Source organism: Schistocerca cancellata, chromosome 1 (assembly GCF_023864275.1).
Source record: "Schistocerca cancellata isolate TAMUIC-IGC-003103 chromosome 1, iqSchCanc2.1, whole genome shotgun sequence".
Lineage (NCBI taxonomy): Eukaryota > Metazoa > Arthropoda > Insecta > Orthoptera > Acrididae > Schistocerca > Schistocerca cancellata.
In genome coordinates, this window is record NC_064626.1 from 600861032 (window position 1) to 600876033 (window position 15002).

General features: G+C 40.0%; 1 protein-coding gene across 1 annotated transcript in view; it reads right to left on the reverse strand.

Annotated features, from left to right (window-relative positions):
• Positions 1 to 9776: 9776 nt before the first annotated feature.
• The window catches only part of LOC126182350 (DNA repair protein RAD51 homolog 4-like), a 110939-nt gene continuing 105713 nt past the window's right edge, over positions 9777 to 15002 (reverse strand). Inside the window, exon 5 of the mRNA XM_049924842.1 lies at positions 9777 to 10555. Within this exon, the coding sequence (XP_049780799.1) occupies positions 10224 to 10555 (332 nt within the window). The 3' untranslated portion in view covers positions 9777 to 10223. The remainder of the gene's footprint in view (positions 10556 to 15002) is intronic.

Consider the following 15002-nt stretch of genomic DNA (forward strand, 5'->3'; position numbering starts at 1 on the left):
CAGTCGGTGTTTGGGTGTTGGCTTGGCAACTTGCACTTCTTGGTGTCATCGCCGAACACGTTGTGGTACCAGCAGAAAGGGTGAGCAGGGGGAGGAGGAAGTGGAGACTGTGACAGCGGGGGCTGCTTGTCCTCGTTGATTTGTTCCAGTAAATAGACCAGTACGTAAGGTGCATGGGTGATCCTGGAGTGCTCGGACAGCGGAGAGAGTGAGCCGATGCTGCCAGGAGAAGTAGACGAGGTGACGGTGAAGCAAGCCCTGCCTCTGCCAGTTGTAGGTCAGTATGTGGGGGCAGCTGTGCTGATGAACGGTGTGGAATGAACTGGCTGATGTTGCCGTAACAGCGAATACAACTGGTCAGCGATGCGTAGGTGGGAGCCAATGGACTCGAACGAGTGAGGCAACAGATGGATCTGTAGATCAGTAGGTAGTTTGGCAGAACACACAGCCCATAGCATGGCGTCAGGCATGGTATGCTCGTTCACAAGCAATTGAAGGTGGCTCCAGAGTTGTGAGGGGGTGTGTTCCCTCAAGTGCTGCTCATAGAGAATTTTGATTATTAACTCTTGTGGCGAGCAGGCAAGTTGTTCCGTTATAGTCTTCTTTGCAAACTCGTATTTTGTTGCAGGCGGTGGCAAAAGGAGCAGGTCACAAATCAAATCCTATTGGTCATGGAGTGTGTGACGAGACAGAGAAACTTTGAGTAGTCATCAGACATATGATGTAACTCTAACAGATGTTCGACAAGTGCGAACCACGATACTGGGTTGTTCTCATATAAGGGCGGTAGCTTCAGCAGGCAGCCAGGAAGGGGTGATGGATGGCGGCTTCGGTGTCTCCTGGGGTAGCGGCTTAACTGAGGTTAAGTCAGAGGCCGGCATGGTAGACCCAGATTTAAACTAGGTGAGTGAATCCGTAGTAGTGGCAGCTGGCACAGTTGACCGTGTGTCACAAAAACATGACATGGCAGGCACAGATGGTACTGTGGAAATGGGTGGATGGACGGCACACGAGGGGGGCCCAGAAACTGGACCATGAGTGATGAGTGCTGGATGGAAACGACCCATTTCCGGAACAGGGCGAGAGACTGGTGCAGCAGACACAGACGGTGCTGTGGGAGTGGCAGGTGGTTGAGCGACCGGAAATGGGGACCCCTGTAAGTGGAGGGGGGGGGGGGGGGGCTGGTGGTTTGAGAATGCCAGCCGCGTGGAAACTGTCAGATGCATAACATGCCTGTGATGCATGTGGCGGGCCACTGAGGTGAGGTAAGGGGTCCATGTTACGCAAAACACTGAATTGTGCATGTAAATTAGACACAACTGGAAACCACATGCGTGGAACGGATCCGGAACGGTTTGTAGTAAAGGCGGCATTGCACATGGCTTGACAGTAACTGATGTAGCATGCTGGCGGGTGGATAAACATGTGTTCAAAAGGAGATCACTTTGTTCTGATTAGAAGAGACACAATTCGAAATATTTTTTAGTTCACATTTCACTGTCGGATGGGCATAATCTGGCGACATGAAGCCTGAGTCCATTGTTTGCTCTAATGGCGTAGTTGTTGACCGTTGAAAATTAATTAGGTTAGCACACGGCGCTGATTGAGAGTGCGAATCACTGTGCGTAAATGATGAATACACTGTTGGTGAAGAAACGACAAAACTCAGTGAGCGGAGTTCTGCTTCTACATCTTTGAACAAGGCATTGTTCGGCATGGTCATTGCGTAGTGCATATAACCTGTTGCATAAACACCGGCGCGGAAGATGTGAAACATGAACAAACTGCGGGGTCACAACTATGGGAACGGGAATTGGTAATCAGGATATAGAAAACTTAATTCCCACATATGTCGTAGCTCATATATATTTACACTTTACACTGCATCCGTACAGAACAAAGAACTGACTAAAGCAAAGTTAAGATGGATGTTCGACAGAGCACTTAAAGTTCACAGATATTAAGTTTCATGGTCGATACGAACTATCGACGCCACAACTCCGTAGTGGATTCACACAACCGTGAAAATTGCAACAAGTTAAAAGAGTGTTTCACAGCAGGACAAATGGTGACTGTCAAGCAGTGTGCAACGAAGTGCAACATCTAACATCGCTTTATGAGTGTCTAAGGAGTTTCAAAAACATAGAGAGGAACGAGTGGCAAGTTTTCTAAGTACAATGGTTGTACTGCCTGCTAAATGGTCATATCTGTATTTTAGTCACGCTACAGCTTACTATTTTAAATTGTCGCAAATGTTCAAAAGAATTACTGCTTCGAAGATTGCTCATAATGTGTCATCTTGACTCTCCTTTGTAGATTTCAACTACAGTACTTCATTGTTGTTGGATATGCTTATCTATTTCTAAAGTTTGAAAGCAAAAGATAATGATCAAAATAAATTTAGCAACTGAAGCCATCACCCAAAGAGTTCTTTATGATCACACCTGGAATCATTTGCAGTAGGGCTAATCTATATTTATTTAAAAAACAATGACCTACTCTGTATGCCTACTACTTTTTTTTAATATTTATTCAGCAATCTGTAACCATCACTGTTACAAGATTTGTTATGCCATATTCATTTCAGGATATAATCAGAGTAAAGGGCCACACATTCGTCTGAGTAGGCTATTTTTGCAATGACCATCTGCACATCGGTTTGCAATTGTCAATTTTCATTTACACTTTCCACCCACAATGTAATGTCAGCACCTGAAAAGAATGCACTTTAATGTGGCTGTGAATTCATGTGGTCTTGACATGATAGATGCACTGTTCTAAAAATATTTTCATAAAAGCATCTAAATGGCAACTGACTTGAAGAGTTTTGAGCGATGTAAATATACTAAATTGTCTCGTGTCTACAGAGCACTGATTCTTCTGAAACAATTGGTTAAATTCTCCATTTTGTGTACGTAGTATCTGTAAATGCTGTATTGATAATTTAGTAATGCTGGTGCTGTAGGCAACTACTGAAATGTCTTTTTTTTTTTCATTTTTTTTCCATTACAATACATGTTTCATTTTATTCAGTTGAAACACCATCAATAGTAAGATTTTCTCATAGGTTTCTTGATTTTAATGTAGATATAAGGTCTGCATTAAGTTTGAACTAGAATTTTCCCTTGGCAGAGGAGCAGTTAATGAAAAATGAAAGAAGTTCTGAGACCATAATCAGTGAACAATGACACACAACAAGGTTGACGGTCAAGTCTATGAAAATAAAATGAAATGATTGTATGGCATTGTTGGCTGGAAGGTCCCAGTCAGGTCTGGCTGCCAAGTGCAAGTCTTATTTCAGTCGGCGCCACATTGGGCGAGTTGCGGCCAACGATGATGATGGGGACAACACAACATCCCGTCCACGGGTGGAGAATATCTCCAACCTGGCCGGGAATCGAACCCGGGCCCAGTGCATGGGAGGCAAGTACGTTACCACCCAGCTAAGCAGGCGGACAGTCAAGTCTGTTGGTAATGTAATATTTTTCGGATGGCCAATGGCACAGACACAGGCAACCACAGGGGCAGAAGGGCGTGAGGAAAAGAACTGTTTCCCCTCACACATATTCTTCTCACTTGCTACTGCAGTGTTTGCACATTTCTGACTCAGGAGTCCATGACCAAATTAAGTAAATTTGCTGATAAGATAAGATAATTATTTTTCTAGTGTTATCATTTTGAAAGCCTAAAAAAAAAGATAACAGGGGAAAAGACCGACAAGAGAGTGGCTTCTAAACTGTGTAATGCTTTGGTATTTTAATCTTTAGAAGAGCTAAAAATTGAAAAACAGAACTGGTTTTAACTACATAAGAATGGACAAAGAGAAGGTCTTTGTTTTGTTGCAGTATGTTACACTATTTATGAGGAGAAATACAGATCTTCTCATTACAGTGAAGTGCTTGTAAAAGACTTATACTAACATTACAGTATTTGGCAAATGGCTGAAGCTATGCAGATCTGGAATTTTCTACTGTGATATCACCTTCATTGTTGAGCCACGTAATTCATGAAACATGTATTGTATTGTATTTTTTATTGGTCCTGTTGTCTACATAGCAGCTTATGCATAAGACATTGGACAAGTCAAGTTATAAATATACACCCTGAAAGTCATTTCAAGGCATACATATTTAAGGTTACAATAATACACTTTACACGTAAGTATTTATATAACACATTTCATAAATTTAAATATTCTTCAATGGAGTAAAAGCAGTAATGCTGTAAATATGACTTTAGAGATTTTCCAAATATATTGACCTCAGTGATAGCTTTTATGTTTTCAGGAAGTTTGTTGTAAAGCTTAACTCCCATGTGAAAATTACCTTTTTAGCACAGTGCTGTGCTGATTTTGAGTCATATGTAAGTTTCTGTTTTGTCCGGTAAAGTGATCATGTATATTACAGTTTTTTTGCAGTCTCCAGTCCTTGCCTATTACATTTAATTTAAAGAACAAAAGGGTTTCCATAATGTACACACATGGTAATGGAGGAATACCAGATTTCTTGAACAGGAGTTTACAAGAGTCTCTAGGCTTGCACCCAAACAAGATTCTAATGGCCCTTTTTTGTAGTTTAAAAGTGCTATTAGCTGTTTTAGAGTTTCCCCAGAAGGTGACCCCATATCTAAGACGAGAATGAAAGTATGCATGATATGCATTCAATACTGTTTTCTCACTACAGCGTGATTTTAATGAACAAAGAAGGTAACATGTTTTGGTCAGTTCTGCATTGAGATATTCAATATGCTTATTCCATCTGATGTTACTCTGCAGCCATATGTGGAATACTAAAACACAAATACCTAAAGGTGAGAATTGAAGTTTAGTTATTTATTGTATTAGGCTTCAAAATAATACACTCTTGTTATATAGCTATGCTTCTTTATTCTTATGTGTAATGAGGACATATTCATTTATACAGGGTGGGGCAGCATTCATAGTAGGATATTAAAAACACACCATCATGCAGTATCTGTAATTTATTTATTACCTCTTATGTCAATTAATAGTGAAAGGTATGCCATTTACTAATGTGTAAGTGATTGTCCATTGTGTGGATTACTTTCTGAACATGACTCCTGTCAAATGATGCCCCCTCTGCACAACACATTCATTTAGGTGGCATTGCAAGCTTTCCATATCTCGGGGTAACGTATTCCTTCGGGCATTGCCAACAGCAGTTCTGATGCGATCCTTCAACTCTGGAATGGTGGCACAACATGTTCAGAACACTTCTTGCTTCAGGTAGCCCCAAAGGAAAAAGTCTGCACATGAAAGGTCAGGTGAGTGAGGCGGCCAGGAAATGTCACCAAAACAGGAAATTACTCTACCGGGAAATGTCTGTCGCAAGAAATCCATGCAAATTCTAGCTGCATGCAAGGTCTTGTTGTCTGTATTGTTGAAACCATAATTGTTCCACATCCACATCAACCGTACCTAATTGGCGAATAACGAAGTCTTGCAACATCTATAGGTAGTGTTCACTGGTGACAGTTACAGCCACACTGCTGTCATCCTCAAAGAAGTAAGGGCCAATAACCCCAAAGGAAGCAACTCCACACTACACTGTGATATGAGAACTGTGCAAGGGCTTGATGTGCAGTTCATGTGGGTTTATATCTCTCCAATAACGATTATTCTGTTTATTCACTGAACCACATAACTCAAAATGAGCTTCATTTTACATCAGGATGGTGTGCAACATTTGTGGATTTTAGCAAATGAGATCACGGATGGTTAAACAGAATGTTTCGCGTGAAAACCAATCATGAGGCCTAATTTCCTGAACAATCTGCAGCTTAAATGGATGAAAGTGGAGATCTTCGTGCAATATTATCCTGAATGAGCTATCGGACATATACACAGTTGGCGCATGATACAAGCAGATCTTTTTGGGCTACGCAATAGTGCAGCACGAACATTTTTTATGGTTTCTGGTGTCCGCACACTTCTTTCACTTCTTCCCGGTTTGCCATTGCAAACAGAACCTTTAGATCGAAATGCACGTACCCACCTCACAATGGTCCATCCATCTGGAACTTTCCCATGACAACCTAAGTTGAAATGTTGCTGAAATATATGCTGGGTAGCAATAATAGAGTCATTATTCTTCAAAAAACTTTCAACAGCAAAGGCACGATGCTGTGCACTCCACCGCTCCATAACACTGTCACACTCGAAATGTCAGCTCATTAGTACATGAATGCGGCACGAGCTGGCATGCATTCCTGCAGTATGTCATTGTACTACGCAAGTCAAATTATGCTATGAATGCTGCCGCACCCTGTACAAGGCAGTAGGATATAATGTGAAATTATAGCAACACGTTTTATACATATACCTATACATACAATGTTGTAATAATAATAATTATAATAATAATCCAAAGGAGTTTTGACGAAAATGACATTGACCCTATGTTGTTAATTAATATATGCTGTTGTCATTTGGACTGAAACTTTGTAAAAAGTGAGTTACTAAGTTATTTTGAGATCCAGTAGCTGCTAATTGTTCACAACTTATCAACTCAAACTGATTAGTCCCTTGAGATGACTGCATGTGGAACCTAGATTGCCAAGAATTAATCTGGTCTTCCAATACTGTTAGCCTAGGGTACCTAGTGAGATTGTTGAGCTGGGCCTTGAACAGAATGTTACCTATAAACTTCTTTGCAGTGAATCTGTACACCTTAGTATATGTCTCACCAGCTGCATCAGTAAAATCTTCTTTTTCTATTTCATTCAGTTAACAGGAGACTTTTTTTTAAATTGGTCCCTTGATAAACCTCCTGAAAGAAACACAATATGATGTCGATGGAATGCTAATGAACAAGGAAGCTGATGCTTCTCCGAATGCACTGTAGTCTTCTTAGTCTAATTCCAGTTTATTCAGTTCATCCTCATTTGCATCTGCATTATAAGATGAGGATATGGCACATCCTGTGTCATAGAAATAGATTATTACAGTGTAGGTCTACTCTTAAATAAAATAATGAAGGAGGAAACTTCACAATCAGGCCCTGAAGCCCACACAATAATCGACTGGCTGCTCATCATTATCGGGCATTCATCCCTGGATGATGATGATGATGATGATGACAATATTTGATTGGTGGTGCGCTCAACTGTATGGTTATCAGTGCCCTTACAAATTCCCAATTTTTTCACTGTCCAGTCTCACCACTTGATGATGAAATTTTGAGGACAACATCGCCATGACCTGGCCGGGAATCAAACCTAGGACCTCGCAATCCAGAGGTAGCAATGTTAGCCACTAAACCATGAGCTGCACAGAATGTGGTATGGAGGCACATGGGGTCAGCACATGGCTCTCCCGGCCTCTGTTAATGTGGACCACAGGTCCAGTCCTCCCACCAGGGAAAAAATCCATGGCAGTACCAGAAATCAAACCCATGGCCCCCACATGAGGGACTGTCATTGACCACTTGGTACGAGGACAGACAAATAAAATAATATAAAGTGAAATTTAAAAATGCTAAAGCAAAATAAACTGAAATAAAATAAAAATTAAACAGATGTAGGCTATAGTTAGAACAGGGATGCATTTACCAACAGTGTAATATATAGATTCCCGTAGTTATAAATCTATGGAATATCCTAATGTGAATTTTGTGTTACTTTTGACTGAAGACAAATTGGGCAGGAATTTGAAGAAAAATGGAAATTCCAGAATACATAGGAGGCTGCAGATGGATAGCATATAAGGATAACTCCTCCAGCAGATAATAACTAAGAAGGTTACCACAGTTTAGTTTAATTTGGTATAGTTAACACCACCTATGAATTTATTTTGCTTTAGTTTGGAGTGAACAGCCACATATCTAATTGTGTTGTCCTTGAGTACACACAAGTTTTACAGAAGGCTGGAGTGTAATAAGCTCAATATTCCAAAATTTGAAATAAGTGAGGGCTCAAAGAGCTGTGGAAAATGCCTTAGAATTTTATCTGCCAGATTCAGAATTTTCCATGCTCCTATTGCCTTGAAAGCAGAAAACATAGTTAATGTTGTGTATTGCATAATTCCTTTGAAGAAATGGTGGTTCTGCTGACATTTCACAGATCTGGAAGCTCCTGGCACCAAGCAAAGTCATGCAGCAGGATTACGAATAGGGCACAATAGGAAATGTTTTTCAGAATCGACATTTGTTTCCAATTTCATATATATAGCACTGACTGATTTAAATTCTGTTATGAACAGGTTGTGGAATGGGATGTATTTAAGATAACATATATTGGTACAGGTTTGACTTAACACAACATTAATTATAAAATTGGATTTTTGTTGTAGAGCTATATTTGTACTTAACCACGGTAGTGAGCTACACCTACAAACACTAGAGTCACTGTGTGTTGTGACGGTTTGTCCATATGTGACATAGACGGCCATAACAATTCTTGAGTTCGTGGGAAGGATAGCAAATCATAATACCTCAATACTGAAATGTGTACATCATCACTTCCAGATCCTGAGTGCGTTGACTGCTAAACGTTCTTCACTTCCCTTCTGTATGTGCTCCGATGGTTGTTAATTTTCTTTAAAACCATTTCACGATCCACATTATGTTCGAAATACTGACATTTGGAAACTAATTTCTCATAGTATAAACCTTTTTACTGTGGGGACTATAGTCTTTGCTCTTAATTTTCCATACACTTGGCAATGATTTATGCAGTTCTACGAACACAATCATAAATTCACATGTGTAATGATGTAAATCCTGTGAAGATTACTGCTAGCTTTACTTCAAGGCAAAACAAAGAATGGTGCCACTGGGCAAAAATATGCATAGCATTTACATGCTCAGACTTGCACAGATTTGTCTGAACACAGACTGCAACACAAATTTTTCAGTCAGTGATTCACTGATATGCAACAATTTGTCAGTCAAACACTGCTCAGGTCAGCCGATGAAAATACCTGAGTGTGTAAACAGCATTTTGGACATTACAGTGGAAGTAGAACTACCATCAACAAGAATGAGGGTATGTGTTGAGTGACAATCACATGAAGTATTCCTCTTAAAAGTATTCAGCATTACTATTTCATTTCTTATTCCTTCTAAAAGCGAATCAGCTTAGATGATAATTATGTGCTCAGCACTCTGGAAATTTACCTTTATAACTTCTCACAATAGTTTCCTACAAGTTGTATCCTCCAGTGTGTTCCCTCAAACTACCTGGTGAAGGCTCTACAATGTGTTTCCTTACGTAATTTGTTCATGAATGCTTTGTAAGAAAAAGTGAAATGATGGCTATAGATGCTTGATTTGCTTTTGGGAAAACAAACAAATGATAAGAGTTCATACCTGGTTATCAGATGGAAGCAGGAGTGTTTGGACTTGGGATGGGTCAAGAATATGCGCATTCACGTTGACCTTTGAGCAAATAATCTGTCAATCCTGCACAGGCTGTTTTTCTTGGAATATTTTGAAAACCTCAGAAATGCATATTGAGTGGGCCAATCTGCTGTTACAAGTCTGATTTTCTTAGAGTGTGTAACAACAAAAGTGAAAATCATTCTTTCAACACATTCCTTGCATTTCCCATTGTTGATGTGATTACCATTTCTGCACTGGTTAACACTGATGTAGCCATGTTTTGTCATAATTTATGATCTTGAATATCAAAATATCAGAATTAAATTTACCAAACATCTGCTGACTTGTAGTCTTTCTTTTCCTGTATAAAACAGCATTAACTACCAATTTTTAATGAGGGTGTCTTCTCAAAGTATGGAAGTTTCATTACACAAAAAATTAAATACAAAACTGTTCACATTTTATTGTAAGCTATTCACTTCCCTCAACTTTATATCTAACCACTGTATAACAATATATAATGCTACAAATGTACTATTTCAGCATTATTACAATTTCCCTGAGTTTCTTAATGCAAACTTATAAATTATGGAACATACTGCAAAGAATACTAATACAGAACACTGGGAATCAAACAGTTCTTCTGTAATATAGTACCAGTATTTTATCAATACACCTGTTATTTGAGGAATGAGAATTTTGTACAATAATAAATCACCAGAGATTGCACTTAAAACTTACCCATATATGAAAAATGAATTAGCATGGCATAAAAGATATTTAGCACAGGAGAAAAGTGTTGCATGCTTAAAATGTGAAATATTTCACATTTGTCAATAACTGCATGACAAGATCAATTACTTTTCTCAAAAGATATAACAGCACTCATAGACTATCTCTCCCATTTAGATTCACTTTACAACTTCTTCCTAGTGGTATACTGGCACTTTTTGTAACTGTTATTTGAGCTTCTTGGTTGCACGGCCTCTTTTCCACAAGAAGTCTTGTATTTGGTAGATGTAACCAATACTTTCCAAGAGCAGGTTTCACATTAGAATAATTCTTTGTTTCCTCACAAGCATTCTTAATTTTCCCTTCTGAAAGCAGTCCATCTGCCTCAAAATATTGTGTAGCAAGATTTACTACAAGGAATGCAATATGGTGCTCCTGAGCCAGATGTCTTATGAGATTACTTAGATGGTTCATCTGTGGTAAACCTGAAAAGAGTTAAGAAAACAAAATGACAAATTACATGCATGCTTTCTATAAACTGAAGTGACCCATGGTGAGGTAAGAAAATGCTCAGCTCTTTTGTGCTACTTAAAATGTCTAATTACACATGATTCTTCATAGCTTAGCTCTACAAACGATAAGTTAAAAAAGGGACTTTCTTCCACTAGCAAATCATCCTCCTCCTTATACCTTGCAGCTTTTCTGTTTCAAATGAAAACTTATTTAGCTGAACACAATAGTCTGCATGTTCCCTTTTCTCATTTTAGCTCGAAAAAAATTAAAATATGGCAAAAGATTGTTACGGATCAGTCAAAAGTTATACAAGAGAAGTAGTTTTGTCATTGATTAAAAAATTTCTGATGAGTGACGGGAAGGGCCAGTTTAAAGCCCAGACGACTGCTTGGGGCACCAATCTGGGAGGGGAGCCAGAAATGCCCAAGTGCAATATTTGTTCACAGGGTGTATCATAATTAGTACCAAAAATCAACCAATTTCCATGCTCACTAGATTTAGATTCATTTATAAAGGTCTTGCACAGCAGCTTATGTGTAAGGCAGTGTGCGTAATGTGAGTGGGGGGGGGGGGGGGGGGGGGAGCAGCGCAAATGACATGTCGCTTGTGGAGAGTGGAAGAAGCCCAAAGGATATGTCACTTTGTCACTTGTGTAGAACAATGGACACACCAAGTGATATGTCACTTGGTGATGGCACTCTTAGACCATCCTTTTGTATATGCACAATAAAAAAACACATCTTCCTGTATACAGAATGCTCCATTTGTCACCCAGTACCACTTTGGACTGGAATAAATGAACCACAGCCTTCGTCAGGGCTTTGGTCATCATGCCCTAGAATTAGGGACATCCTATCTAAGATCCTTGCCACCCCTCCTAAAGAGGAGTTCAGTCACCCACCTAACCTCAACAAATCTCAGTATCCCTTAGCCACTCTCAGCCCTTGCCACAGGGATCATATCCCTGTGGAAGACTCTGGTGCAAAATCTGTCCAATCCATTCACCTAACACTTCCTGTTCCATTCCTGTCATAGGGTCATCCTGCCCCATCAGAGCTAAATGTGTAACAGTCTATTTGTTGTGCCCATCTTCAGCTCAACATGTCACCTTTATGATGAACAGCAATCTACCCTTTTCCTAATATTGTTGAAGTGAAACATAGATGATTAACAGTACAGACATGAATAGAACAGGTTTTGAGATACACTATAGAAGATTACATGGGTAGAGTGAGTAACTATTGAAAAGTTTTGGATCAGATCAGGGAGAAAATTGATTTATGGTGGAACTTGACTAAAAGAAGGGATCAGTTGATAGTTAGGGGAAGTGCGGAGGGCAGTTAGGTAAAGAGGAAAGAGGGAGACCAAGGCTAGATTATAGTAAGCAGTTTCAACTGGCTGTATGGTTCAATAGTTACACAGATATGAAAAGACTTGTACAAGAGAAACTAGTGTGGAGAGCAGTGTCAAGCAACTCTTGGAAATGAAGGCCACAAAAACTGCAACCTTTCAACATCTGCATATCACCACATCAGTGTGAAGCAGTGACGTACAACTTCAGATTAATAAGTTCAAATTCGGTTGATGAAAGAATTTAATTATTGGATCTATATGAGCGATAAAGGGATGATGTCAAATATTTTATATCTACATGTTGCTCATCCCACTGACCAAGATTTACTATCTAGTTGAAGTCAAAATTTAGTGATCTGTCTGTATGATATTTTTTGGGAACAGTATGGGCTATGTTCTGTAACCAGCTTTTATGCTCCCTCATTACTCCAGCCCCTTGTTCACCCGCAACAGCATGGACTATTTTCACATGTACTCACATCTTTGCCAAGATAGCATCAGAATTCAGATTTTGGTTATCTACATGGGTATAAACACTGTGGCAATATCTAGAGGAAGTGTAAACACAGACTCAAGCTTTCAAGGTGACTAATTCTGTAATATTATAAGACAGTATTTTGTCTGCATGCTAAAAGCAAATTATGTGGAAAGTCCAAGAAATACTAGTTCAAAAAAGTAAAAACTAATATTTACTTCAAGAAGGGCATCTTAGAATCAATTTTATTCTGTCAATATTTGATCTTATGTTTGTGATCTAAGAGTTTCAAGGTTTATACTATTATGCAGCTAACTGTAGCCTTCAGTTCCACCAATCACAGTGAAAATATGTTTACATTCTGAGTGCCTCTCCTGTCCTATACAATACGACAATTTTGTGTCTGAAATGGTCACCATTTTCTCCTAAAGCACTACTCCTAGCTCATGCAGCATGTTGTCTTAATGATAACAAATTGCTGTTTTGCTGACTGCTCTCGCATTGTCATAATAATGACTTATGTTGATAATAAAGATGATTTGCTCAGTATCACACCTTAACTGAGAAAAAGTTACGAATATTTGAGTGATGTAGTTAGAAATTATCATGTGTGTTTAGTAGGACAACTCGGACCACTTTTGAAAGTCATGACAATCACAGAGTTGACAAACATTTCTCCAGAAGCAGAAATAAAGCCATAGACAGCTCTCAAAGTCTCGCACTTGCTCTCCTAGCTGAAGCCTGTTCAAGCCAGCCCTCAATCATTCTGGTCTACAACACCCCTACCAAATACATAATTGAGCTTTATTATGATTATGACGTGCTTCAGTTCACTACCTGATAAGATTATATGAATGAGTGTAACATTGTATACAACTAGTACTTTCTTATGAGCAAAATAGACTATGTGTTTTATGATTGTATTATTCTACATTTATGTGCACGGTTATATAATTAAGGTACACAGGGTGATTTTTCCCAACGTGTACAAACACTAGGGGCTGATCAATCCATTGACCAAGGAAGACATGACTGAGATGTGTCCGGATGTTAACAACGAAGTGGGCTGGAGCACCATCATGTAGCAGCCACATAAACCTTCGAACTGTCAATGGCACTTCTTCCAGCAGGTGAGACGAAGACATCCACAAGAAACACCGACAGTTCCAGCCTGTTAGACAACTTGAAAGGAAGACTGGTCCCAAAATACGGGCAACAATTATCATGGCCCACACATTCCAGCTGCACAGATGCTAATGATTTGCTGTCACAATACCATGGGGGTTCCGCATACTATCCCACAGATGACTGTTATGAAAGTTGAAGATACCATTCAGTGTAAAGGTGGTCTCATGTGTGAATAGGATGGATGACACAAATCCCAGAATTGTGGTCGCTTAATGAAGAAATCAGTGACGAAACTGCTACTGGCATGGGAAGTCTGTTGCTAGTAAGCCCTGCACATGCTGTAAGTGATAAGGGTAGTAAAAACTGTCATGGAGAATGTTCCACACAGTCATCTCCCTCACCCTGTAAAGGCAGAACAACTACCTGGTACTGACACAGTGGTTGCCTTCCACAGTTTTAATCACATTTTCCTCCAACCGTGGTGTCAGAACATTTCAGGTACGTCCTTCCTGATTTCCTGTTTTCTGAAATGACCCTGTCTCAGACAAATGGCGATATAATGTTGCAAACATTAAATCCTGTGGTTTTTGTTGGAGGGGATGGGTTTCCTGATACAACCTTGCTGTCCGGTGCCCACTGCCATTTGCCTTTCCCTAAGTAAACACCAAGTCGGCGTGCTCTAGATTCGAATACAGAACAGTTGTATGCAACACTGTATTACATACACTATATGGTGAGTCAAACAATGGAAAATCCAGGATGGAATGTAACAATACCAGAGAAGAAAATCTGCTACTCACCATGTAGTGGAGATGCTGAGTAGCGATAGGCAAAACAAAAAGATTCACACAATTAAAGCTTTCGGCCATTAAGGCCTTTGTCAGCAGTACACACACACACACTCACGTAAACGCAACCTGCACACACGTCTGCAGTCTCAAAGAGCTGAAACCACACTGCAAACAGCAACACCAGTGCATGATGGGAGTGGCGACTGGGTGGGGGTAAGGAGGAGGCTGGGGCGGGGAGGGGGAGGGATAGTATGGTGGGAGTGGTGGACAATGATGTGTTGCAGTTTAGATGGAGGGCAGGAGAGGAGGTGCAGAGGGGGGAGGGGGTAAGTAGCGGAAAGGAGTGAAATAAAATGAAATAAAAAGAAATTAAAAGACTGGGTGTGGCGGTAAAATGATGGCTGTGTAGTGCTGGAATGGGAAGAGGGAGTGAGTTGGATGGGTGAGGACAGAGACTAACGAAGGTTGAGGCCAGGAGGGTTACGGGAACATAGGATGTATTGCAGGGAAAGTTCCCGCCCACGCAGTTCAGAAAAGCTGGAGTTGGTGGGAAGGATGCATATGGCACAGGCTGTGAAGCAGTCATTGAGAGGAGGGATATCATGTTTGTCAGCGTGTTCAGCAACAGGGTGGACCACTCGTTTTTAGGCCACAGTTTGTCGGTGGCCGTTC